At 35.5% G+C, this 27,695-nt stretch overlaps 1 protein-coding gene across 3 annotated transcripts in view; it reads right to left on the bottom strand.

Moving 5' to 3' along the window:
* Nucleotides 1-27,695, bottom strand: part of LOC121429217 (mucin-17-like) — a 79,175-nt gene that overhangs the window by 14,190 nt on the left and 37,290 nt on the right. The window contains exons 12-24 of one of the 3 annotated variants that reach the window (XM_041626176.1): nt 26,482-26,694; nt 25,431-25,539; nt 21,200-21,333; nt 20,058-20,181; nt 18,161-18,235; nt 12,393-14,876; nt 11,699-11,806; nt 5,356-5,469; nt 4,529-4,642; nt 3,320-3,433; nt 2,577-2,690; nt 1,415-1,542; nt 638-887 (exon numbers count right to left, since the gene is read on the bottom strand). In XM_041626176.1, the coding sequence (XP_041482110.1) occupies nt 638-887; nt 1,415-1,542; nt 2,577-2,690; nt 3,320-3,433; nt 4,529-4,642; nt 5,356-5,469; nt 11,699-11,806; nt 12,393-14,876; nt 18,161-18,235; nt 20,058-20,181; nt 21,200-21,333; nt 25,431-25,539; nt 26,482-26,694 (4,081 nt within the window). The remainder of the gene's footprint in view (nt 1-637; nt 888-1,414; nt 1,543-2,576; nt 2,691-3,319; nt 3,434-4,528; nt 4,643-5,355; nt 5,470-11,698; nt 11,807-12,392; nt 14,877-18,160; nt 18,236-20,057; nt 20,182-21,199; nt 21,334-25,430; nt 25,540-26,481; nt 26,695-27,695) is intronic. The other 2 variants (XM_041626177.1, XM_041626178.1) reach the window with 2 other exon arrangements.

Here is a 27,695-nt window from a genome sequence, read left to right as displayed (position 1 = left end):
TACTGTTTCTTGGTAGAATTTGGAGGTACGAGTTTTCTATCAGTGCGAATAAACATGTCCAACGAATTATATATGCTAATACAGCAGGGTCCGCTGCAGAAAGAGTTGCAAACAATCGCAACTCTAAAAATCATGCGTAACTTGATTTTCAACCAATCAACAGTGCGCATTTGGGACCCCTGGGGAGCGTTTCATGAAAGGACTTGTCAGACATTTTATCTGACAAGTCCCATTTTATCCGACAGTTACCATAGTAACATTGTTTCTCAGCCAATCAAAACCCAGAAAAGTTGTCATTGTCGGACAAAAATGTTGATGAAACGCCCCCTGGTCTCTCTTTTAATATAAGGCTTAATAAGTCTTTTTAATGATGCCCCCAGCATGATCGAAAGAAAACACGATGGAAAGATATATTCTTCCCTTTTTTTCAAAGTGAGCGGCCATTTCTGTCATTTTACTTAAAAACCAACGTGGGCTGCACTGTCATACCAAGAGGGTCTACAGCCACCACCTCCGTCAAGTTCGTACACACTTTCAGGAAACTGGTATTTTGTAACTCTGCCCCTTTTGACGTCGTCAGAGAAAGAGTAACGTAGGCCCACTTCCCTGAAAAGATAAGATTTGATTCACAGCTCACCAGTAACGGTCGTTCTTGTTGAATCCACAACAAAATCGCCAGTAGTACTTGTATTGTCCATGCTCTGGAGACTATTGGTAAATACCTCGGCAATTTCCATGGGATTGTTTGGGGGTTGTTGTGTGTCTGTGGGGTTTTCAGGTTCACCGAACATGAGATCAGCCTCGACTTCGAGGCTCCCGAGAGAAAAGCTTCGGATGATGACGCCGATGAAGAGCGTCCCATACCGTCTCCTATATACTGTAAATAACTGCAATTTACAAATTCGGACAAATTAATTGATATTTTTTTTTCTTCAAACTTGAATTTGTATTCACCCTTTTTAACTTTTTCTATAAGTTAGACAATGTATTCATCTAAAAATTACATGTATAAGTCTACATTATATAAATCAGGCATTTATCGCCATTGAAATAAATCCAGAACTACACCTTTAATATGCGGATAAGATATTACAGTATACTGTCGTAAGTAGTGCTTGTAGATGAGGTGACACATGATTTAATGCATGAACAAAATCTATACAATTGCAGGATCAATTTACATGACAAAATATAACTTATACGCATAAACAACACAAATTTCAATAAAAAAGGGGCACATAATCTGGGTATCGATCCTTATTGAATTATAAGATTGATTAATAACAAATTATTTAAAATAAGAATGAATACAATGGCATTATTACTAATATATGCACTATAAACAAGATGTTTCCTTCTCTCTGAATCTGTTTCATTCTCACTTTAACTTCAATATTGCTTTAAAAATGCTTACGATGACAGTAAGGCTCTGTCTGATTTCCATAGAAGTTGCCGAATTCTGATTGTTGACGACGTCTTGAAAGTCTGTGATGGTTTGGAATGCTACGATCACAATTTGTATAGTGAAGGCACTTTGGGGTGCTTGAACAAGAAGAAAAAAATAAATTAAGAGATAGATGAATGAATATGTAATCATGTAAGGCTAATGTGTAAAGTGAATCACATAATTCAATATCACTTCATATTCTGGCATCCATATTCAGGATTCCCACATATTGAATGTAAAAAGGTTTACCAATCCCCAGAAGGTTCATGAAGAGCATTCACGTCGAGCAAACAAGATCAAGTGGTTAGCGATAAACCCCTTTCTTCCATCTCATGTTTATTGTGGTGCTCTTGTATGTGACAGTGCAAAGATATCTTATCCGTTTGCAAGCCATTTTCGTCTACTGATATGCGCTTTCTTCCTTGCTTTTAGCTGGTAAACATGGGTTAATATAGTTTCAAACCAACATATCTTATTCTTTCTGGGTAATTATCACACACACTTTATCATTCAATTAATTACATATACAAATAATTTTATTAAGTGTTATATTAAAGAGCTATAATTAAAGTGCACTGATTGTATGGTTTGGATTGTAATAGTTTAGTTTCCCCGAAGCTGACCGCACCAACTTTTTTTGTAAGACGCTTTGAAATGAAAATGTGAGGGCGTGAGGATGTAATCAATTTAACTAATAATTCAGTCTCTTTTATTTTAATATTGAATAAGTTGGATGAAACCAAGCATTCCATAAAAGTCTAGAGGTAATCTTGATGGGCTTTCGTAAATCAGTTTGTAAGACTTAGTAAGTACTTAAAATGACCTTTCTTGCGAAAATAATACTTCTAATTATCACCTTAAACTATGTTCCACGTTCGTGTTACATAAACTTTAGGAGCGACTGGTGATCCTTTCTAATCAACACCAACATCAATGAAAATCTGGTGTAGGCCTATATGATTTACCACAAGAAAGGGTTACCAGTCGCTCGTTACTTTGTGAACAGTTTTAAAACATCCGGGTATATTAATCGGAATTCTATCCATTAATTGTTTCTCGCGAAGGACAGGATAAAACGTCATGTCCGGTACGCGATTTAATAAGAACTTTGATAGAACGCGATACTAACCTCTGCACACGCCGTTGTTATTTCTTACTGTATTCCCACTACATTCACACACGTTAGATTCGCTAGTACATGTTTCGCCTGAGGGACACCCAACAACATCACAGGTAGTCTTCTCTGACATGTCAAAGAAACAAACGTATTCATAATTATGTTATTAGTATGAGTCAACGGTATGGGGATAAAAGCTAGGGGATGATCACTGGATATTAAGTGCTACCGCATAAATACTGATATTATTTCACCTTAACACAAGATGAAGGATTCATGTTAACCTCATTCCCCCTGATTGTGTAATGATTGCTTAGAAGCAAACAACGACTACTTCTATCGTCAGGTTGCTTGTTTGCTTTTCATTTTTTAAATCTTCACGATAACTTACTTGGAACTTCAGACATCAGTCTATCTATATTTGATTATTTGTGTACTTTCAACACAATCTTTTTATGGCTATTGATTATTTTCAATTCTTTCTTTTATTATGTATAGTTTTATACACACACATTGCAGGACAATAAGTGGAACGTTGCATCATTAGCAATGTCTTATATGCCTACTATAAAGAAAGCTCCTTACATGCTATTTTACATTCTGAAATTAGAAATGCTGTGTCACACATAGGAGGTGTCCCTAGCCAAGAAATGCCCATTTCAAAACATTTTGCTCCATTTTCTAGGAGTGTGTGAAGAGATTCATTGTGATTAAATACAGGTATTAAATGAGATGGAAATCTTGAGGAGTTATACCCGTTTCGCAGTTGGTCCCCTCATGTGTGTCAGGACACGTGCATAGATAAACACCATTGCTCGACGAACAAGTGCCTCCATTTTGACAGGGAGAGGATAAGCATTGGTCGATCTCTAAGTAAGTGAAAAGAAACAAATACATGTCAAAGCATGTTCATAAAGTGCAACCGCAACGTCGAATACATTTTTGGCACGTTATCGGGAGATCAGGGATATTAAACATCGAGTCTGTAATAACTGAAGAATCTAGATAAACAATACGGACACAATAATATTCGCATCAGATTGCATCCATTTTGTAGTAATTTTAAGGAGCAAATGAAAACAGATATCGTGTTATCGGCTAAATCGTATTACTTTTACTAGTACAAGGTTTTAATTGAAATAAAAGCATGTCAGCACGCATACATTCTTGGGAATACATGTATGCCAATTCAAACATCATATAATCGGGTAAATTACAATAATTTTTTTTAAAGATGGATTTCCGAAATTTTGTTTTGACTTTATTGAATAAAATTACATTACAAACATGGTTGACATTTAAGTTTTTAAAAATGTCTTTTACCAGTTCCTGCAATTCTATTTTTGGTGTTAAATAAGGGTCTTTCAAAATGGAGAAATTTATGGACACAACCATGACAACCGTGAGGGTATTGTTTGAATTTATTCCCGTGACAAATCATTTCATCAATATATCAATATTTCGGGGATTCAAAATGTTTCGTGAAGCCACCACAAAGCGCACACAGAAAATCAGGGATTTGAATTTTCTCCTAATTAACACTTGTGTTATATCTTTTTAAGAATCAATACAAATTTTGCATTTTAATATGGTCAAATATTTCTTAATTTTTCAGTTTATGTATAGACTAATGATTTTGAGATTTTATTTCATTTACCTTTAACCGTGAACTAACCCATATCGATGGTTTTAACTATTGAAGTTGCCAGTCTATTTTTTTTTCAACCCAGCGATTTTTAGGAAATGACCATCAAAATTCTCGAAAACCCCGCATACATACATGTATGTAATTTTGTAGAAGCAGTTTGCAAGTATCTGAATAATAATAATTGGAAAACCTTGTGGCAAGAATAAAGTAGATGTATTCATCCAACTGACTGAAAAAAGTATTTGCTCCCTTAAAGGTGTTGATCTTATTTATAGAAGAATAATAATAACATCGATAAACGTTTTGACGAAATTACCTGTTTCGCAGTTGGTTCCGCTGTATATGTCAGGACATGTGCATTCATAAACACCATTATTTGACAAGCAAGTGGCTCCATTTTGACATGGTGATGATGTGCATGGGTCGATCTCTGAAAAAAGAAGAAAAATAATAAAATATAAAACTTTACAAAGGAAGAAAAACAGATCGTCACTTATCTTTATGCACAAAATTACCAGTAATATAAAATGTTGAATCTCAGCTTTTGCATGTTTTTCTATCAAAGGAAAATGGTTCTCATTTTGTATCGTTTATGAGTAGGTGACACTAGCGAAACTATGAAATATATGGAATTGATATATTAGTTTTGAAACATAAAAACAACCAATTGGTCTTCGAAATGCAAGAATCAGTTTATCTGAGAGAGTAATTCTTCTCCACACTGTAACAATTTTGAAGTAGTAAAGTTGAATTAAAACACAAAATACAAGTTTCTGTGACACCATTTCTTGCGGACTTCTTAAAAGTTTCAGTGCTATTGCACAGTGTGCACATCGCATGCTTGAGTGAACCCACAACTTCAAAGTTGGGTTTCTCCTTTTCTAAGCTCTTATGAAATTATTCTGCATCCATTCAAGTACTTGTGAGCTTTTTGCTATTCGATGTTAAAAAGACATTTATCATTTCAAATCTTAGGATGTTCTTTTTCAAGCCCAATGCAAATTCTAAAATTCAATTAGGGCGACTAATTGTTGTTTTCGGGAAGCTTGGTCACATATAGTCTTTGTTAATAATTGACAATTATTTTAACATGCTTGAAGAAGATGATATTCATACGAAGAGATGGGTTTTTAGACTTATTACCTATTTCGCAGTTAGTTCCTTCGTGTGTGTCAGGACACGTGCATTGATACACACCATTATCTGACGAGCAAGTGCCTCCGTTTAGACAGGGTGCTAACGTGCATGGATCGATCTCTGAGTGATTTTATAGATAAAACAAACAATCACGTTACAAGTTGCCTACTACAATCATCAAGATGCATTGCTGGATGCACATTCCTCACAAAACGCCGTGTCTATTACTCTAATATAGCTCTCCAGTGTTTCATGATACAATGATTGGAGGCAGGGAGGCCTAAGGGGACGTTCATATTTCTTTTTAGTTGAAATGTAGGAGTGTAATAGAGTTACATGGCCTAGATCTCTCTGTTTATACACTTTTCCTTTTACCTCTTCACTTTTATTCTCCAATTTTTATCATTTGAAAATATTTGGGGGTCGGTTGTCGCCATGACCCCTCTAGCACCGCACCTGTATACTCGACAGTATAAAATGTTTGAAAAATAATTTGATAGAACAAATGAAAAAAAAATCAAATAATCCACTGGTGATACATCGTTGCTCTATATCACAGCTCTATATCACATCAGAATATCTACCTATTTTACACTTTGTATTGGAAGTGTGATGCATTCTCACCTTTAGGAATGTCTTAGTCAACCAAGTCTTGACCTGGATGTACTTTGGTGACTTATAAATGGACTTTGTAACATTTATTTGCTGAATCGTCTTACCTGCTTCTGTGAGATATTTTCAAACCAGTCCCAGCATATACCTTTTGGAGTAGGGTTTATCATTGCTTCAAGCCTAAGCTTACCTGGGACCTAATCCAGCATTGATTTGAGGGGTCACTGTACTTTATCACTGACCTTTTGTGACATTACCCTTTCATCGTGGATTATCTTTTGTATTGCATTGGATTAAGCACTTTGAACCACCTCTCCACACAATGCCTGAAACACGCTCTGATGCCATACTAAAGAGCCAAGTAAAGGAGGTTCTAATGGATGATGAAGTTCTATCAACTATTAAAAGAACCATATGTGAAGCAATGGATGTAAAACTCCAATCTTTGATTCTCAGACTGGATAAACAGGATGGTGTCATCATGGATCTTCAAAGTAAAGTTGAAAACCTTGAGCATGATTTGAAGCATCTTCAGAAGCAGCGACAAACCTGTGAGGAAAGAAATATGAAGTTACAACACCAATTAAATGATCAGGAACAGTATTCCCGAAGGAACTGTGTACGCATCTTTGGAGTGCCTGAACAAGAAAAGGAAAATACAACTGAGATAGTACGTGAGATCGCCAGGAAACATCTTGGAGTCAGTCTCAAGGAGGAGGATATTGACAGATGTCATCGAGTTCGCCGGCGTATGGGACCACCAGAAGGGCTGCCAAGGAAACCGTGTGCAATTATTGTTAAACTCATTTCATACCGACTACGAAGACTACTGCTACAAAATAAGAAGAAATTAAAAGAAAGCAAGACTGGTTTCAGCATCTTTGAGGACTTGACTGCTACTAACAGAACACTTCTGTGGGAAGCCCAACGAGCTTGCAGAAAATCTGAAAGTAAGATTGAGTCGGCCTGGTCAATGGATGGACGCATACTTGTAGCAGTCAAAACTTCAGAAAACAAATCGCTGAAGAAAGTGATCCACTCTGTGAAAGACATTGATCATATATAACTTTCGAATACATAAGAATGCTGAAGAACATATTTGCATCTTTTTTTTGCATACTGTTGAAATGCTTGTAGAAGTTTCCTTTTGAATTCGCCTGATTAGTCATATATATTCTTCTGAGAATATAGTGTCACCATTTAATGTCATATTTTTGTAAATCTACAACTTTTTTTTTATTATAAATATCACATCCGAGGTTATTGACCTACATGTTTCACCTGCTTGTATTCTCTCAACTTATATATTTGTACGTTACTCTGATATTTCTATGCCTACTTGTCATATATTTACGTTTAATTTTATGTCATATTTGATTTCCTGATTGTTCTTTTTATATTGCTGTGAATGCTTTGAATGTGGATTGAAGTGTGAATGTGTACATGCAAATACAACAGTATGGATATTCTCCAATATATTTTTCCTTTCAATGAAGTAAATGATGAAGAGTTTAAATGCATATTTTCTGAAGTGCAATATGATACCGTTGGCGTTGATAATGATAATCTCAATATGTTCTCGACATATATTGATTCTGATGAAAGTGGAATACTTGATGATATTGATCCCGATAATAATTTTTTTACATTCGATAAACCTGTCAAGTACTGGCTCCCTATTGATTTCAATGATAATTCAGATTTTACCACTGAAGACAAACATAATTTTAGTATTCTCCATTTTAATTCAAGAAGTCTTAATAAAAATTATTTCGCTATTGATCAATTTCTTAACCAAATTAAGTTACAATTTTCTATATATGGTTTTAGTGAAACCTGGATTAATGAGAATACCCCGTTATTATTTAATAGAGATAATTATACTTTTTATCATAATGACAGACAAGGTAGGAAAGGTGGGGGTGTTGCACTTTTGGTTAATAATTCATTAAATGTTAAAGTAAGGGAGGATATATCTTTACCAAAAACCACTTGTGAATCTCTTTTTATTGAAATTATTTCGGATAGTTCAAAAAATATTATTGTTGGCATTATATATAGAAACCCTAATAAACCCATTCTTGAATTTAATGAAAATTTCAGTAATTGTCTTGGAACAATATCCACAGAAAATAAATCTATGTTTTTAATGGGTGATTATAATGTTGATCTTCTAAAATATAATACTTGTCAACACATTAATGATTTTGTAAACATTAGGTATAATAATTCTATTCATCCATTAATTGACAAACCAACTAGAATTTGTAAACGGTCTGTAACATTGATTGATAACATATTCACAAATGTTGTCGACAAAGATATTCATTCTGGTGTTTTTAATAGTGGAATAACTGATCATTTACCCATTTTCCAAATAACCAACCTTTCTATTAAATTATACAAAGAACCAATGTCTTTATTTTATGTAAAACTTACAGATCCATCAAGTTTAAGTTCATTTAAGAAAGATTTAGCTACTTTAGAATGGAACGAAGTATTCTCAGCATGTGATGTAGATAAGGCATATAACTCTTTTATAAATTTATTTAAAACTACGTATAAACAGAATTTTGCTCCCCGTAAAATAAAGAAAAAGAGTACCCCACGAAAACCTTGGGTTACCCCTTCACTTCTAAAGTGTATAAATAAAAGGCATAGATTATATAAAATATTTTGCAAAAAAAGAAATGATATCAGTGAATATAAATATAAACATTATAGAAATAAATTGAACTCCATTTTACAGTTTGTAAGGAAAACCTATTTTAGTGATTTATTACAAAAGAACAAAAATAAGATGTCTAAAACCTGGGAAGTTATTAATAATCTTTTAGGAAAGAAAAGAAAATGTCAATATCCTAGTTATTTTTTAAAAGAAGAAAAAAAGTTAACAGATCCTCAATCGATAGTAAATGAATTTAATTCATATTTTTCTAGCATTGCTGTCCAACTTAAATCTCAACATATTAAAACCCCTAAGTGCCATTTTAGTTCCTTTTTAAAAGTCCCTTGCAATAATTCCATATTTTTTCACCCAACCAATGATTCAGAGGTTTTAAATATAGTTAAATCTATAAATTCTTCCAAAAGCCAAGATTTCGAAGGACTTACGCAGTATATTGTTAAACATGTTATTCACTTTATTGTTAAACCCATTGTACATATTTGTAATCTGTCCTTTTTATCTGGTGAGGTTCCTATGAATTTTAAAGTAGGAAAAATTATACCCATATTTAAGAAAGGGGATCCCCATATATTTTCTAACTATCGCCCTATAACTTTACTCCCTTGTTTCTCTAAGATATTAGAAAAATTGATTTACAATAGGGTTTTTAATCATATAAATAAATATAATCTCTTTGATGACTCTCAGTATGGTTTTAGAAAACAGTCCTCCTGTGCACATGCTTTAATTGACCTTCATGATTACATCCAAAATAAATTAACAAACAAAGTTCACACATTAGGCTTATTTCTTGATCTATCTAAAGCGTTTGATGTCATCAATCATGATATTCTCCTATATAAATTACAGTTTTTTGGTATACGTGGTGTAGCTTTACAGTGGTTTAAGAATTATTTGAGTAATCGTTTCCATTTCACATGTTATAATAATTTTGTTTCCGATAGGAAGGGGATCCAGTGTGGAGTCCCACAGGGCTCTATACTGGGTCCTCTCCTTTTCTTGATCTATATAAATGATCTGAGCTCTTCTTCATCCTTTTTTCATTTTATACTGTTTGCCGACGATACCAACTTAATTGCATGTCATAAAGATTTCAATAGATTAATATTACAGGTAAATAGAGAATTAGAAAATGTTATAAAATGGTTTGATGCTAATGAATTAATTATAAACAATGACAAAACATGTGTTTTATATTTCAATAGAAAATCCCACCCATATAATTATAATAACATTAGAATACAAATAAACCACGTTAATTTGAATGTGTGCATTTCCGTTAAATTTTTAGGAATAATTCTTGATGATACTCTATCTTTCCTGGACCATCGACAATATATTGCAAACAAAATATCTAAAAACATTGGTATCCTCCGTAAACTACGTGTATCCCTACCTCAAAATATATTATTTATGTTGTATAACTGTTTAATTTTACCATACTTATATTATTGTACCATTACCTGGGCAGCAGTGGGGAAAACTAAATTAGAATCTTTATACAAACTGCAAAAGAAAGCCCTTAGAATATGTACAAATTCTAATTTCCAAGCTCACTCTCGTCCTTTATTTTTTAGGTTACAAACACTTACAATTTATGATATATATACATTCCAAATTGCCATAATGATGTTTAATGTTAATAATAGTATTGCTCCTAAAATAATTTGTCAAATGTTTACTCTTAATAAATCTATCCATTCCCATAATACCCGCACATGTATAAAATACCATTACCCAAAGGTTTCTTCTCAGTCCCTACTCAATTCTTTTAGACACAACGGTCCCCGTATTTGGAACAACCTACCCAATAATTTTATGTCATGCACTACATTGTCATCTTTTAAGGTTTTATTGAAGAGACAGCTTGTCTCTTCCTATTCATTGTAACTCTACTTTAAGTACCTATGTATCACGCGTGTCATGGTGTGTGTGTGAGGGTGTGTGTGTATGTGTGTTGTGTTTGTATTGTAACATGTGTTTTCTTTTCCTTGTTTTGGGGGACTATGACTTACAAGTTTTTTAACTTTCATATTAGTCTCCAATTTCATTCATTACATTAAATCGCGATTGTTGCATGTTACTTTGTATATATTTTATGATTTTATGATTGAAATAAATTGAATTGAATTGAATTGAATTGAATTGAATTGCTTGTTTGGAGTTTATTAACAACGACAAGCGCCATGGTGTAGCGGTTCTGACTCTCGCTTTGTAATCAGAGGGTCGTGAGTTCGAATCCCACCATGGCCTAGCGTCCTTTGGCAAGGCGTCATTCCATAATTTGCCACTCTCCACCCAGGTGTTAAATGGGTACCCGGTAGGATGCGAAAGCCTATGTAGTATGCCTAGCAATTGAGTCTTGTAACTCTTGTTGGAATGCTCCCCAGGGAGTGGAGAAGGTGTATACTTTGTATGCGGGCATGCAAGGATCCGATAACCGGGGTAATATGTCTGTAAAGCGCTTAGAGACGTCGTTTCGATGTGTTAAGCGCTATATAAATGCGGAATATTATTATTATTATTAAAATATTATCAACATTCAGATTAAGAATACAAGAAAAAGAATTAAGTTTTCTTTAATATCTCAACCCGTTGAAATATTATTTCAAACCTCATACCTTCAACTTTCAAATGACTGTAAAAAGTTGTTTAGATACATTGGCATTACATCAAGCATAATGTATGACATCACGTGATGAAAGAATATAAAAATTGCAGTTTTTCAAAAATATTATATCTCCTATCATCATACTGACACTTATCTTACTTCTTAATATAGTATTTCTACATGACTTTGTATATCGGGGTTTTTCCGAATTGCAAAAATATAATTGTTTGAGAAATTTTGAAATAATTCAAGGTGATATCAACGCAATTTATGGACATAAAGTGGGCCTTTATAGTATCTTAACATTTCCCAAAACGTAGATGAAATAATGGGGAAAACCTTGTGAAAAGAATAACGTAGATGTATTCACCCATTCGACTAAAAATTATTTAGGCTTGTAGAAGAATAATTGTAACATCGATAAACAATGAAATTACCTGTTTCACAGTTGGTTCCCTCGTGTGTGTCAGGACATGTGCATTGATAAACACCATCATTTGACGAGCAAGTGCCTCCGTTTTGACAGGGTGATAATGTACATGGGTCTGAGTAAGTGGATAGAATACAAATACATGTATGGGGAAAGCTTGCGTAAACTTTCTCAAGTCAAGCAATTAGTCACACAGCTTCCCTATGATGTCAATTGGCAAAATTGTTACAAAATGCTTGAATGTATCCCTTTTATTTCAATTGACTAAAAGTGCAAGGGAAATGTATAAGAAAAAGGTACAGTTTGATTTCGCCTTTCCCCCTTGACAGAGCGTGAAAAGGAGCATTTCTGCGCAAACAGATCTCTGCGAGCTTTACAAAAATGGACAGTGCTCACTTAACATTCTGACAAAACTTTTACTTTCATTGGATGGATGAGACCCAAACCGAATGTGAAAAAATGACCCACATGTTGCATACATTTTTTAATTCCCAGGGCTTTTTCAAAGTGTAAACTTTTCTGATACGCACTATATAAAAAGGAATAATCATTGTTATTATACTGGTCACCAGTAGCGGACCGTGACCCGGAGGAGACAAAGCATGGGGGGGGGCGCTGCATTGTCTGTGAACAATGCTGTCCCCCCCAATGCTTTGTCTCCTCCGGGTCACGGTCCGTCACTGCTGGTCACTGTATCGTACCTGTCGGAGTTGTTGGAGTCACAGAACTCATGGTTGATACATCACTCGATGATATAGTTGGTGTAGGTGTGGCGGGAGCAGAGGTCGCAGGTGCACTTGAATCCGTAACTACCGGAACAGACATAGTCATAAAAACAGAGGATTCCAATGCAGGAGTTGCTGAAGACATGGTAAATGATGAAACAGACGCTGGGCCCATCGGAGTAGAACTTACTATCGAGTCTGTTGCTGGCATAGAAGTCATAGAAACAGAAGCTTCTGATGTAGGAGTTGCTGAAGACATTATAAATGATGATGAATCAGACGCTGGACCCGTCGGAATAGAACTTACTATCGAGTCTGTTGCTAGCATAGAAGTCATAGAAACAGAAGCTTCTGATGTAGGAGTTGCTGAAGACATGGTAAATGATGATGAATCAGACGCTGGGCCCATTGGAGTAGAACTTACTATCGAGTCTGTTGCTGGCATTGAAGTCATAGAAACAGAAGCTTCTGATGTAGGAGTTGCCGAAGACATGGTAAATGATGATGAATCAGACGCTGGGCCCATCGGAGTAGAAGTTACTATCGAGTCTGTTGCTGGCATAGAAGTCATAGAAACAGAAGCTTTTGATGTAGGAGTTGCTGAAGACATGATAAATGATGATGAATCAGACGCTGGGCCCATCGGAGTAGAACTTACTATCGAGTCTGTTGCTGGCATAGAAGTAATAGAAACAGAAGCTTCTGATGTAGGAGTTGCTGAAGACATGATAAATGATGATGAATCAGACGCTGGACCCGTCGGAATAGAACTTACTATCGAGTCTGTTGCTGGCATTGAAGTCATAGAAACAGAAGCTTCTGATGTAGGAGTTGCTGAAGACATGGTAAATGATGATGAATCAGACGCTGGACCTGTCGGAATAGAACTTACTATCGAGTCTGTTGCTAGCATAGAAGTCATAGAAACAGAAGCTTCTGATGTAGGAGTTGCTGAAGACATGGTAAATGATGATGAATAAGACGCTGGGCCCATCGGCGTAGAACTTACTATCGAGTCTGTTGCTGGCATTGAAGTCATAGAAACAGAAGCTTCTGATGTAGGAGTTGCTGAAGACATGGTAAATGATGATGAATCAGACGCTGGGCCCATCGGAGTAGAACTTACTATCGAGTCTGTTGCTGGCATTGAAGTCATAGAAACAGAAGCTTCTGATGTAGGAGTTGCTGAAGACATGATAAATGATGATGAATCAGACGCTGGGCCCATCGGAGTAGAACTTACTATCGAGTCTGTTGCTAGCATAGAAGTCATAGAAACAGAAGCTTCTGATGTAGGAGTTGCTGAAAGCATGGTAAATGATGATGAATCAGACGCTGGGCCCATCGGAGCAGAACTTACTATCGAGTCTGTTGCTGGCATTGAAGTCATAGAAACAGAAGCTTCTGATGTAGGAGTTGCTGAAGACATGGTAAATGATGATGAATCAGACGCTGGACCTGTCGGAATAGAACTTACTATCGAGTCTGTTGCTAGCATAGAAGTCATAGAAACAGAAGCTTCTGATGTAGGAGTTGCTGAAGACATGGTAAATGATGATGAATAAGACGCTGGGCCCATCGGCGTAGAACTTACTATCGAGTCTGTTGCTGGCATTGAAGTCATAGAAACAGAAGCTTCTGATGTAGGAGTTGCTGAAAGCATGGTAAATGATGATGAATCAGACGCTGGGCCCATCGGAGCAGAACTTACTATCGAGTCTGTTGCTGGCATTGAAGTCATAGAAACAGAAGCTTCTGATGTAGGAGTTGCTGAAGACATGGTAAATGATGATGAATCAGACGCTGGGCCCATCGGAGTAGAACTTACTATCGAGTCTGTTGCTGGCATAGAAGTCATCGAAACAGAAGCTTCTGATGTAGGAGTTGCTGAAGACATGGTAAATAATGACGAAACAGACGCTGGGCCCATCGGAGTAGAACTTACTATCGAGTCTGTTGCTGGCATAGAAGTCATAGAAACAGAAGCTTCTGATGTAGGAGTTGCTGAAGACATGATAAATGATGATGAATCAGACAATGTGCCCGTCGGAATAGAACTTACTATCGAGTCTGTTGCTAGCATAGAACTCATGGAAACAGAAGCTTCTGATGTAGAAGTTGCTGAAGACATGATAAATGACGGCGTATCAGAAGCCGTGCTCATTAGAGTTGAACTTACTGAGTGTGTAGCTGGCATAGAATTCATAGGAGTTGGCGGTATCGCAGCCGGGGTGCAATACCTATAAGTGAAGTTTATTGGGTTTGAGGATGATCCTGCCCAAACTAAAATATCTAGAATCTCTGTTGAAGGTTCTGTGAGTGACTGTAAATGTGATTCAATATTAATTTCATAATCATAATCGATCACCATGTTGCCGATGCTATAGCGCCCTTTGCTAGTGAGATAGTTCATGTTAGTAGTATTAATCCCCAAAATGAAGTCCTCATTCACTCGGAGTCCTGTAAAATATAAACATGAAGTCTAGTAAACATGAATTGAATCGAATTTATTACTGAACGTCACTGGCAACTGCCAACATTTTGTTCAAAACAAGAAGTACAAAATGATACAAAACAAGCTATACAATGCAAGGAATATAAGCAGATAAAAAACTAAAATAGTATTTCGTCAAACCAAAAAATAAAAATAAAACAAAACATAACAAAACAACTTATATACATACATATATATATATATATATATATATATATACACATAGAGACAATAAACATAGGAATCATTCGGATGTATATTTTGACAATGAGTATAAAAACTGATGTCCAAGAAAGGGTAAAGAAAACATAAAGAAAAATGGAGAGGAAAGAGAAATAAAGAGGAAAGAAGTTCGAAAATGGAGAGAGCGAGAGAGAGAGGAAAAGTGAGAAGAATGGCATCACATGTAAACTCATTGTGTAAAAATATTGCGAATATATTACTTCAAAATGTTTGCCGGTTGATGTTATTACTCAGAAATCACCCCTAATATAGCAATTATGTTTTGTACAAAAGAACAAAACAATTTAATCAAGGCTTCAGATTCCAATTTCATGATGTAAATACATTTTTCCTGGCACTCCATTTCAGTACACCTAATATTGAGGGTAAGTATTTTTTCAAAAAAATCTTTACGCAAATCTTTATATTTGTTACATTTCATTATAATGTGGAACTCATCCCCAACCAAATTCAAATTACAATCCTCACAAAATCTCAGGTTAGATTGTATCTTCTCCGGTCTTTTGTACCTCCCTGTTTCTATTGGTAGATTATGAGCGCTCAGTCGGAGCTTGGTTATATTTTTTCTCAAATTGACATTGTGTATTGAACATAAATAATTTTCTTGCCTTATATTGAGTTTGAATTGCCTAAAAGTTCTTAGTTTATTTCCTTCCCTAGTGTCCCTGTCGTTAAATAAATCCAATTCAAATTGTTCGTCAAATCTTCTTTCCAAAGATATTTTGCATATTGTAATAAATTCTTTTTGGGAAATTGGTATATTTTCTGGATCGAGTATGGGGGTGTCATTTTGCCGACAAATATCTAATTTTTTACAAATATCCTGAATTGCCTTAAGCCAGCCGTTATTCAATAGACTCACATTTTCTACAAAAGCTTCTTAGACCAAACCATCTTTGTCCATATTACGTATTCGAATCCAATATTTAAGTATTTTATGGCAATTTGGATGACTTTTGGTTTCTACCGATTTCAACTGTCGCTGCTTAATTACTGCTTTTGCGGTTTACCCCAAGAATATATTTACAAAATTGAATGTGCACCTTTTCAGATTCATGTTAAAATATAGCCCTGTTTTCCCATCAATTAATTGTAACACTCTGGTAGTACTTGATTATCACCTTTAGCTAATTGAATATTTTTTTGTTTTTCTTGTCAAAACACTATCAAATGCTCTCTTAATGTCCCGTACGACACGTATCGAATCACCCTTCTCATTTTGTAATTTGCGACACTTTCATTGAGAACGAGATAGAATAGGCCTACATGTAGGAATCCTAATTTACTGCCATAATAGTCCGTGGGCGCGTCGTGGTCTAGTGGTTCTGAATCTCGCCTTTCAATAGGAGGGTCGTGGGGTTCGAATTCTAGCCATGGCGTGTTTTCGTTCGGCAACAATTTATCTATACTGTTCTGCACTCGACCCAGGAGAGGTGAATGGGTTCCCGGCAGGATTAATTCCTTGAATGCACGAGCGCTGAAAGGCAGCTCGAGCTAAAGCTAGGGTAATAATAAGAATGACAATGCACCTCGGAATAGATTGTTTCTAGATAGATGGCGCTATACAAGTGCATATTATGATTATTTTTGTCATTATTACTATCATTATTGTAATTATCATTATCATCATTATCTACAGGTATGACTGCTTTATTGGTGCGGCGAGTGCGGCATTCGCCGCACCAGACACTACAATTTACACAGTACCTCCAAAACCAATCCCATCCCTCTTTCAAGCCCTGAGGAAGACCATTTACACTGGTCTGAAGCTCAGTCTAATTAAGGAGTTGAACAAAATATTGCTGTTGAACATATATGCAACAACACTGCATTGTTTGACAAGCCCGGAAAAAACAACCTTTATCGAATGTAATATTTTCTCACCTGACGTCACAATTAAATATCTTAAAGATGCCAAAATTTTGACACTTTGAAATATGTTCATTTTCTGATGGGGATTCCTATTTGTTTTAGCACCACTGTTTATTAATAATTGTATCCTTAAGATGGATAATTTATTCATATTGTTATTGTTTGCTCTTTCAAGTCCAAAAGCACTCTCAGTTCTTATAAATTGCGAGAAAGATAACAAAAACTCAACCTCAAAAATGTGAAATTTCAATAACAAACTTGAGAAGTACAAGACGTGCTGCACTTTATTCAAAACCCATGTCACTTTCACCAAACTTTGCAAAGTTGTAGAGAAAGGTATAACTAGGAGGTGCAAACATTCACAGATATGGGTTCATGTGCTTGTTTTCAAACTATTAGTACTTTTATTAGAGCAAATGTGCATTTTAAAACACCCCAAAACACGCCAAAATGTTTGTATCTTTGTATGTGAAGAAAAATTCCAAACCACTCTACCATTTATTCAAACTCGGGGTCATAATTCATCATAATTTGCAACACTACAGAATTAAGTATTTTGAAATTTTAGAGGAATTAAAAAACATGGTCCATGGAAAATTCCAGTTTATTAGCTTCATAAAATAACACATCGGAACTGCAGTTAGTGCAGAAAAGGAGAAAAGTCAGCTCACTTTACCTACAGCTGATTAATCACCAGTTCATCCATCGTGACGTCAGCGCGCAGAGTGTAAAATATGCGCAGATCATGATGCGCACAAACATAACTGTGGAACGTTCTTAAGCTCCATAATTGAGCAAGACCTATAACAGGCAATGCGAGCAAGAAGCGAGAGCGAAAATTTTATACTGTGACATGAAATATCCCCCGTCTTCCCTCATTTTATTTTGTTCACTCGTCTTCTTCCTCTTCTTTTTTTTCTCCGATTTTCCCCTCCTTTTTCTTTCTTTTCCCCCTTTTTTTTGCTCCTCCAATATGCATATACTATCCATAAAAGTAAACCAAGAGGGCCTACCTAAATCACACAAATTGCAGAATGTATGTACAGTATGTAGGTCCTATCCGACAAACATAATACTGGGGCATCCATATTGTTTATTTATTCTTCTTTGGTCTTAATTACAAGGGATACCTTACCTATATACTGTAATGAACCATACGTATCTGCTGTAATGCTTGTCGATCCGATTGGTATTGACACATAGACTGCCTCTGTATACAAGTATAACAAACAAACATTGACAATCAACCAAACATGTACGAAAGTACGGCGTCCCTAGATAAATAATCACTTCGAAGTAAATGAAAACCGAAAGAGTCTCCTCTTGTCACACAAACGCCCTAGCATAATCATTTTAGAAATTATGACATATTTGGGGGGAAATAATCATAGCGATAATACAATTTGCACATTTCATAACCCTTACCCGCAAGTTCCGTCTTCCCTGCGCATGCGTTACATAAATTTTTCAGTTGAATGTTTCTTAATTTTGTCCTCTCACTCGCGGCGGCGAGTGCTATCCAGGGCTCTGTAACACAAGGGTTTGCGATGAATAGCAAATATGAAAGAGCACTTCTGATTGGTTCCTAGTCAGTATTTTGCGACAAACGCGCGTGTAACATTGGTCTTGATTGGTCAGTTCATTTAGCGATTGATCGCTAATCTTTATGTTACGAAGCCCAGGAAGCAGAAGTACGCATAATTTCCTTTTTACATACTCGCTGCGATCATCGTAGGGTGACCGTATTCTGCTAATAGCCATTAAGACAAACGCAAATATGTAACATGAAGACAAACGGAAATGAAAGGAAACGGTCATTTCAGCTGAAAAAAAAATGTATAACGGAAAATCCATTCAAATCAAATGAAATGAAAATCCATTCAAATCAAATCAAATGAAAATCCATTCAAATCAAGCCCTTGCTTCTTCATTTTTTATGTTTTGTTGTGGTTTATATAGTGATGGTTCTATGAGATAACATGGTTTGAAATACCCATGCATGTGCGTTTGTTTGTTATGTGTTTGCTTGTGCAGAGGTGTGTTTGATTCCATGTTAATGTTAAGGTGCATGAAGAAAACAAAAGAAACCGCTGAGAAACTCATTCACCACCACGAAAAAAAAGAATATTGTGTCATCTTGCAAATTTTGAAAATGTGAACCATAATCATACCATGTATCATTTTATAGAAAATTAAAGGATCTATTTATTTATATCAATTACACATTGATACTTACTAAAACCGAGGAGGGATTATCGATCAAAGTCAAAAGAAACCGTTAAGAAACGCACTCATCACCACGGAAAAAAGAACAGTGACTTTCAATACTGTGTCATTTGGCAACTTTTGAATTTTGACCTTGCCCCAAATTTCAAGACACTGCACCTCCATATGAACCATAATCATATCATGTAGGGTATCATTTTAAAGAAAATTAAATGATCTATTTTTTGGTCTAATTGCACATTGATATTTACTAATCGAGGAGGGATTAACGATCAAAGTCTGATTTCCAAACTTTTTTGAGGAGTTTATATATATATATATAGCGCCTGCATGACAATTAGTTGAAAAACTTAAAGCATATTTTTTTCTCTCCAATAATTATGGCGATAATCTATTCGAGGTAACTTTCAAATATTATTTTTACTTTCTACTATACATCTTTGTTATTTTAGCTGAAATTACCGTTTCCTCAATTATTTACGTTTGTCTTTGTTACAAAGCTGTTTTCTTTTGGTTATATTTTTGTTGGATGCTCGTTTGAATTATGCTTTCGTTGCACGCTTTCATTATTTTCGTTATTGTTTGTCCCAAAAGCCCTGCTGGAGGTCGAAAGCTTGGCATTAAAAAGGAGTTTTAACCAATAATTACTACGTCCGCAGCCTCTCTCTGTCTGTATGGGAACAGAACTTATTTAAAGCCATCAGAACATTCTGATCAGATAAAGAAATGTTTAACTACTAGTTCTCACATCGTTGTGTATAAACAGAAACTTTTTCTGATCAGAACGTCTCTGAAGATGACCTTACCTCCAATGTTCATTACAGTGGTAACTGATCCAGTTGTACAGTTACAAGACGAGCCATCACCGCCGCAGACAAGACAATCATCATAGAAAAGACCAGAATTCAGAACTCCATCGCAACCGAATCGCTGGATTGAGAGGGAATGAAAGAGAGAGGGTGAAAATATCACGCTAATAATTGCAAACGGTAAGGGAATATTGCCGGGAAATTCAAAGGAATGGGGATTAATTTTTTGGGAATATCTGACTACAGTCTTAAAGACGACTAATAACTAAGTTTAAAATGAAGCGAATATACTTTTCCTTTTATGGAGGAGTGATGAAAAGGTAACTTAGTTGTATCTAAAATAATCTGGAGATGACAATAGTCATTCCCATTGGATGGTCAAGCGACTTGGACACTATTACTGAAAAATCATTTTATGTATAAAACATGTTATTTCCGTTTAGTTAATTTTATGTGAGATAAGAACGCCAGGCTTCGATACTGAAACTGCAGTTCAGTTTTGAAGCCTGACGTTCATCTTAGAGCTTGTATGCCCAACACAATTTTGCATTTAACTTTTTATCTTTTGAAGTTCTTGGATCCCGGATAGAATCCGGGATAGGCGCCCCAACAACGCAGCCGGATAGGCATCCGGAATTGCAGACAAATAGGCAAGTCTGGGTTTTCACCAATTAAGTTACATGATCAGATAGGAGATTGTTATTGGATCATTTTTATTTGAGAATTGAGCACAGCACTAACTTTGGATTGATACAATACTAAGCCAGGCGTATTGTGTACGCATGTGGTGAGTTCCTATCCTGTAAAATGGGATATAAAGACTATGGCCCGTATTCTGAAGTCAGGTTTAACTTAAACCATGGTCTAACTCTGTGCTAAAATTACGGAAAGCCAAATACGTCACATTTACCTTACATTGTATGTTTACTGTACTCTTTCCTAGCTCGTGGATGGTAAAGAAAGCTGTCTTATCTATCCTTCTGAAGCAGTTAAAAATTATTTGAGAGAAGAATTAACTGACACATTGAAATTATACTTTTAGAGATTTATGCCATTATTGGCTCTCCATAGTTAAACCACAACTTTAGACCAGGGTTTAATTTAAACCCGATTTCAGAATACGGGCCATTAGCTTTTACCTCACAGCGTCCAGATATACATAGGTTGGTTGATTTGACATCATTCCCATCATCGTACCAACACTGCGTGCCATCACAAAAATCACCAGGTCTATCATCAACCAAGGGCCTGGATATGCAACGTAAGTTGCAGTCTGAAAAGAATGGAAATAATCGTAATGAAAATATCATTCGAATTTTATATATTGTAAATATTGGCTTTCATGAATAATGGGTGAATTTTTAAATTCTAAATGATGAACAAGTTACCGGGATTTTCCAGAAAAAACAACATTTGTTTGTTTTAGTATGCGTCTCCCGAAACATGCATAACAGGCAACGATTAAACACAATGTTTCATACTTTAGCTATATATAGATTCGAATCAGTGATACGCTATCACGTGACCATAGCTGCAAAGATTTCCATTTGTCACCTCAGGGAATAGACCTGCGTTGAATTGTAAACTGCGGCGTTATATTCACCAAGGTGACATCACTGCCTATGAGATGCGTAATCTGGTGACAATGACCTTGACAGTGACAATGACAATAATTTTATGGTTACACTTCGTAATTCCGAAACACATAAATTGCCTATACCTCAATGTTCGTTACTCCGAAAACGAAAAAGGGTTCGTTAATCCAAACACTATTTTGTGGCATTTAATATTCCGAAGGTTCGATAATTCGAAAACGAAATAAGGTTCGTTGTTCCGAAGGTTCGTTAATCCGAACACGAAATAAAGTTCGTTGTTCTGTAGGTTCGTTAGTCCAAAATCAAAATAAGATTCCCCCCAAGGTTCGTTAATCCGAAAAAAAATGAAATAATCGGTGGCGAAGCCGGGAAAACCGGAAGGGGTGGGAAACGCCGTTGCTGTTCAAATTCTATGAGGATGGGGAGGCAAAAAGAAGGGCGGCAGAGCAAAGTAGAGCAAAGCATTTTTGAAGTGATTTCTGATTATGGTAAGATGTATATTTAGGCTTTATTTTTCGCGAGAAGGAATAACGAGAGATTGGTTTGGAAAGAAATTTTAAAGCTGACGTTGTAAAACCCGTTTTGGGGTCAATTTCTGTTAAAAGGGCATCCTTTGGAGGTGTTGCGAGCGTCAATCGTAAGCTCAAACTTTGGGACATTTCCAATAAGAAATGACAATCATTCTGAGTAGTTTTTGCAATCATTATGATTAAAAAGGATGTGCATCTAACTGAAGACTTAACACGAGCGCGAAGTGCGAGTTGAAATATACTGACCAGAAAAGGAACCTGTTAAGGATTGCGTTTAGTGACTCTTGAATATGATACATCGAATAATGCGAGCGCGAACTTAAAAGATATTCCATCCTGAAAACTGGACATATATAAGCATTTTTATAACCAAAAACGGTATCTTACTATAAAAATACCCCCCCAAAAAAGAAGAGATTTTGTAGTCTAAAGTGTAGCCTATACTTTAAAACGGGTATTTCATTTCGAAAACGGCACATTTCATTTATAAAAAAAAAGGAATTTCACATTTTGGAAAAATTCCCTTGATTTTCATTAAAGATCTGGCATGCGATCTTAACACATAAGAGTAATGCCGAAGATTTGTTTACAAACTTGGAAGTTACCACTGGATGACAAAGTTACCATAGAACTAACTTTTTTATCCAACATGACTCTGAAAAAGGGCGGACAATATTAGGAACTGGATGGATGACTTCTGATATCACGGAAACGTTATATGGAAATAAACGTGAAGGGTTGTTATCATAAATACAACAACAACAAAAATGACGAGCTATACAGTGCGTATCAAAAAAAAGTTTACACTTTGAAAAAGCCCTAAGAATTAAAAAATATACAACATGCGGGTAATTTTTTCACATATAATCTTGGGTTTGGGTCTCATCTATCCAATGAAAGTAAAAGTTTTGTCAGAATGTTACACTTGAGTGAGCACTGTCCATTTCAGTAAAGCTCGCAGAAATCTGTTTGCGCAGAAATGCTCGTTTTCATGCTGTTACAAGGGGAAAGGACGAAATCAAACTTACACTACGAAAGATTTATTATACATTTCCCTTACAATTTTAGTCAATTGGAATAAAACGGATAAATTTGTAACACTTAAAAAGATGCTAGTAGTAGTAGCGTGGTGATGATTTTTAGTGTTACAAGACAAGATCCGAGACAAATCAATAGTCTGTCACACAGTGATTATAGTAATATAGTTCATTAGCATTTATTCTAACGATGATAAATACTAATCAAGGATGAATAGATAAGATATATACACAGTAGAAAATATAGCTGGTTATAAATTGTAGCTGTAATATTAGGTACTCCCCAACAAAGGCCATATGGTAGCCCCTAAAAGGGATGGCGAGGGAGACCAAGCACACAATGTCCTCTCGTCAAGAGACGGAGAAGAGAAGTCCTTTCTTAAAGGAAACCAAAACCCAAGAAGAGAAGTAATCTTATTGGAAAGAGTAAAATGAGAGGAACAATCTAAAAAAGTTTCATCAAAATCGGTTATGAAATAAGCAAGTAATGGGAGTTTGAAAACTCTTGTACTTTCTATGGGCATCCTCAAATTGGCAAACGTGCTTCAAAATGGCTTGATTTTGTGGACAACTCTCCATTTGTTTTGTACACAAATTTTCAGATTTTCCTCTTTATCTTTCAAATTGCATCTTGCCTCCTTCTGAGCACAACATATGTCCTGGGAAAATATAATCCACACCATATATGTCAAGGTCAGGAGGAGATAATATGAAATATGTAAAATAAAGGGGGAAATCTGAAAATATGTGTACAAAACAAATGGAGAGTTGTCCACAAAATCAGCCATTTTGAAGCACGTTTGCCAATTTGAGGATCTACATAGTAAGTACAAACAAGACTTTTTAATCGTCCATAACTTGCTTATTTCATAACTGATTTTGATGAAACTTTTTAAAAATTGTTCATCTCATTTTACTCACTCCAATAAGATTGCTTCTCTTCTTGGGTTTTGGTTTTCTTTAACTATTTTGGGGGTACAACTCTTAGTTTTGCCTATGAGGGGGGAGGAGTTAAACAATGTATCAACTAATCAGGAAAGAAGGGTGGAGCATAACCAAAATGAAAGTTTATTTGCAACTGAAGTCAGGGAGCAATTATTTGGGAAGGAGTTTGGATGGAGGATAAAGTATACCTCATTATCACCTCTTAGGAGGAACAGTAACCACAATGCAGGGATAAGGCTACCACATCAATCTGTCCTTTAAACAAAAGGAGTTGTGTCAATGGACAAAGGAGCATGAACTTTCTTTCAACCAATTTACTATCTGGAGTTTGTGAGTTTACACAAACATCCAAGCATGTTTAAAAGTATAATCAGATTTACAGAAATATGAAATGCAGAGTGTTATAAATTCAAGCATTTTGTGACAATTTTGCCACCCAAATTGAAATTTCAACACATAACCATGATAACTGAATCTGAATAAAAGTTTATATCAGACATCTCCAGCATTTTTTTACTCAGTTTTTATCATTGAAAGTTGATTTACATTTCATTCTTCATTTATTACTTGTTTCTCCACACTTTTCCCAAGCTTAGCAATGATTAACAAAATGAAAATCAAGCTTAAGCCATTCCATGCAAATCACAGCTCAATGTAAAGCAAATATCGTCACGATGGCCTCGGTGTGTGGGATAGTGGGGTGGGGCGAAATGCACTCTTCGAAGTGTTTTGGGCAAGGAAACAAGTCAAACAATGTAGAAGATAACTTCATATCAATTTTACTAGCTAAATTCCATGTGTTCTTCATGATTAAGGTCTACTTTTATTCGCATAACTATTTCAAATTTCTGCGCAAATCATTTTTCACTAACTTTTCAAAAGTAAGTGGTGCTCACTCAAGCGGAAATATTTTTCGACAATTATATCGTCATTTGCTTTAATGGACCTGTACCAACATGACCAATGTTAAAATGTGGAACAATCTTCAGGATATTACAAATGTATAATTTTACAGGATTTTTTCAAAGTGTAAACTTTTTTTTTGATACGCACTGTAGAACCCTTCCTTCTGCAGTAGAGCTACATAGGTTATATGAATACATTGACAGAATTATGCCCAATTAATTTCTTCACATTCAGTGAGAATATATCAATATCTATAGTACAAACGTGTGACAGGTTCGGAATTCAATAGTATTTCTTTTTATGTTATGTCTTTGATAAATTATCTTTAAACAATAACATTGATTATTTCAAACCTACTTGAGGGTTCTTGATAGTCTGTCCAGGTTCTAAGTTGTCCATTCACAGCGATTGAGTTTGTTGCACTGCATTGCTCATTGCGAAAGTCATCCTGAGATGTTTCACAAAGCTGTAGTCAAATCATAACAGAAATCCATTACCAGTCTTTAGCATGTTACATATCAATATTATACAGTCTGTCCCAGAAGAAAAAAAAAACTAAACCGTAAGTCAATGGAAGTTTTTGCTATCATAAACATACATTTGCTTCTTGATGATTATCAATGGAATGATATGCATCTCTTCTTTCAAGTCAATCTCAACATTCATAATGCATGCGCAAGAATTAGAACAAATGAATGTGGTGCTACCCCAAAAATTTTATTTGCACGAGTACATTATGATTTTGGATGAGTTTTTTTGGCTTCTGCTGCTATCTATTCAAAAGCAAAATTCATAACTTGAATATCCTTACTTTCTTCTTCCATATGAGACCTTATTGGTAAAATGTTAATGACGCATGGTCGAGAAAAATGCATAAAAACATGCTTGATTCCTACCTATTGATGCAGAAATAAAGAAATGAGAGCAAGTTGAACAAAATTTTAACATTGTTTAAACAGACCAACAGAAGGTCTCTGCCGAAACTTCGTTCAGGCGAGACAAAAAATAAAATAAAACTTGAGGTTGGATTAACTTAGTGAAAAAGAATAAAAATAGATTACTAGTAAAGTTTGCCCCTTCGAGAAAGACATAGAGAAATGGAGACTGGGGAAAGGTTAGAGGAATAGAGAAAATAGTAGGAGAGAGACAACGGGTGAAAGATCGAGAAAGAGTGAGATAAGGAAGAAACAAGGGAAGAAAGAGAGGTAGAGGAAGAAAAAGCGAGAAACGGGTGGGAAAGAGCGATTTGAGTTGAAAAATAAGAGAGAGTAGAACAGAGAATAAAGCACGCCAACTTGGTGTTAAAAAGATTTATAGGGAAGGGAGGACAACGGCTCAGTGGCTAAGGAATTCTCGGTAAACAATGAAGTGGAACTAGGCCTACAACAAGTCTCCCTTATAAACCTACCTCTTCATTACAAAGTATATATTGGTGGCTATCGCCGATGCAAGGCATTCCTCCCCACTGTGGGCTCGGATTAGTACAGGTACGACTCCTGATTTGAACCCCTGTCCCACATGTTCTTGAGCAATCTGAGAGGTTTCCGTACTCCGACCACCCGCCGTCGACAGGCAGTGTATAGTTTAATGTGCTGTTGACACATTCGGCATTAATGCACCACTAAGACAGAGAAGTAAAAAGACAAATAAGTCTCCTCATTTGCATATCAAGGAGGATGTGCATATAACTGTATTGTAAAATTAAGCGAAACTTTAAAATGTCATAAATTTCTTATTTTACATCCGATTTTGATGAAATTTTCAGTGTTCTGCTTATTGGATTTTTCTCTTTTTATTGAAATCAATTTTTAGTTTGGGGTGGTCTTGTCCTTTAAATGCATAGTACTTGTCCAAACTATGACAATTTTAATGCAATGTGTATTTTGCTAAAACTTTGTAACTTTATTTAGATATAATTTACTTGCTGAAATAGAACTTTCTATATAATCTACTTGCTCAAACTGTATGAAACTTTGAATAAAATCTACTTCCTAGATCTATTTCATGTCTGTGGAACTTAAAATTTAATCTAATAACAGCAAAAAAATATGGTATTAACACCGGTGTACATAGAGGATCACATCAATAATTCTAGTCCAGTGGTGAACTACAGTGTTGGTTCAGGCAAACATGGAATGTTTTCCCCCAACATCTTTGTTTGCTACTTTTACACTATTTGGTGTTATGCTCAATCTCTAGGGTGTAATTCATCACCTCAGGTGTTAGTGGTCCTCTAGCGACACCGGTGTTTCCACCATAGTTTGTTGCTGTTTGCATTAATCTGGTGAAACAGTTCTAGGTATATGTCTTCATGAATATTCGATGAGCAACTTGATGATGTCACATCCCCACCTGTTCTTTTGTATTTTATTATATTAAATTAGGTTTTTTTTCCTCAAAGAACTAAAAAAAAAATGGTTCGACAACTTATTTAATTCATTGATGCAACTTATTCAATTATAAAGGAGACACACTATTCACTCATGTATGAAAAAATGAAACTATTATGATTTCATGTAATAACATAAGACAAAGGAGAGAGTGGATGTGACATCATCAGCTCATCTAATAAATATTCATGATGATGTGCATTATTTTACAAAATATTGCTAAACTTTAAAA

This window comes from Lytechinus variegatus, chromosome 15 (genome assembly GCF_018143015.1).
Source record: "Lytechinus variegatus isolate NC3 chromosome 15, Lvar_3.0, whole genome shotgun sequence".
Classification (NCBI taxonomy): Eukaryota; Metazoa; Echinodermata; class Echinoidea; order Temnopleuroida; family Toxopneustidae; genus Lytechinus; species Lytechinus variegatus.
Note: the sequence above shows the minus strand (reverse complement) of the source record. Positions and strands in the feature narration are given on the sequence as shown.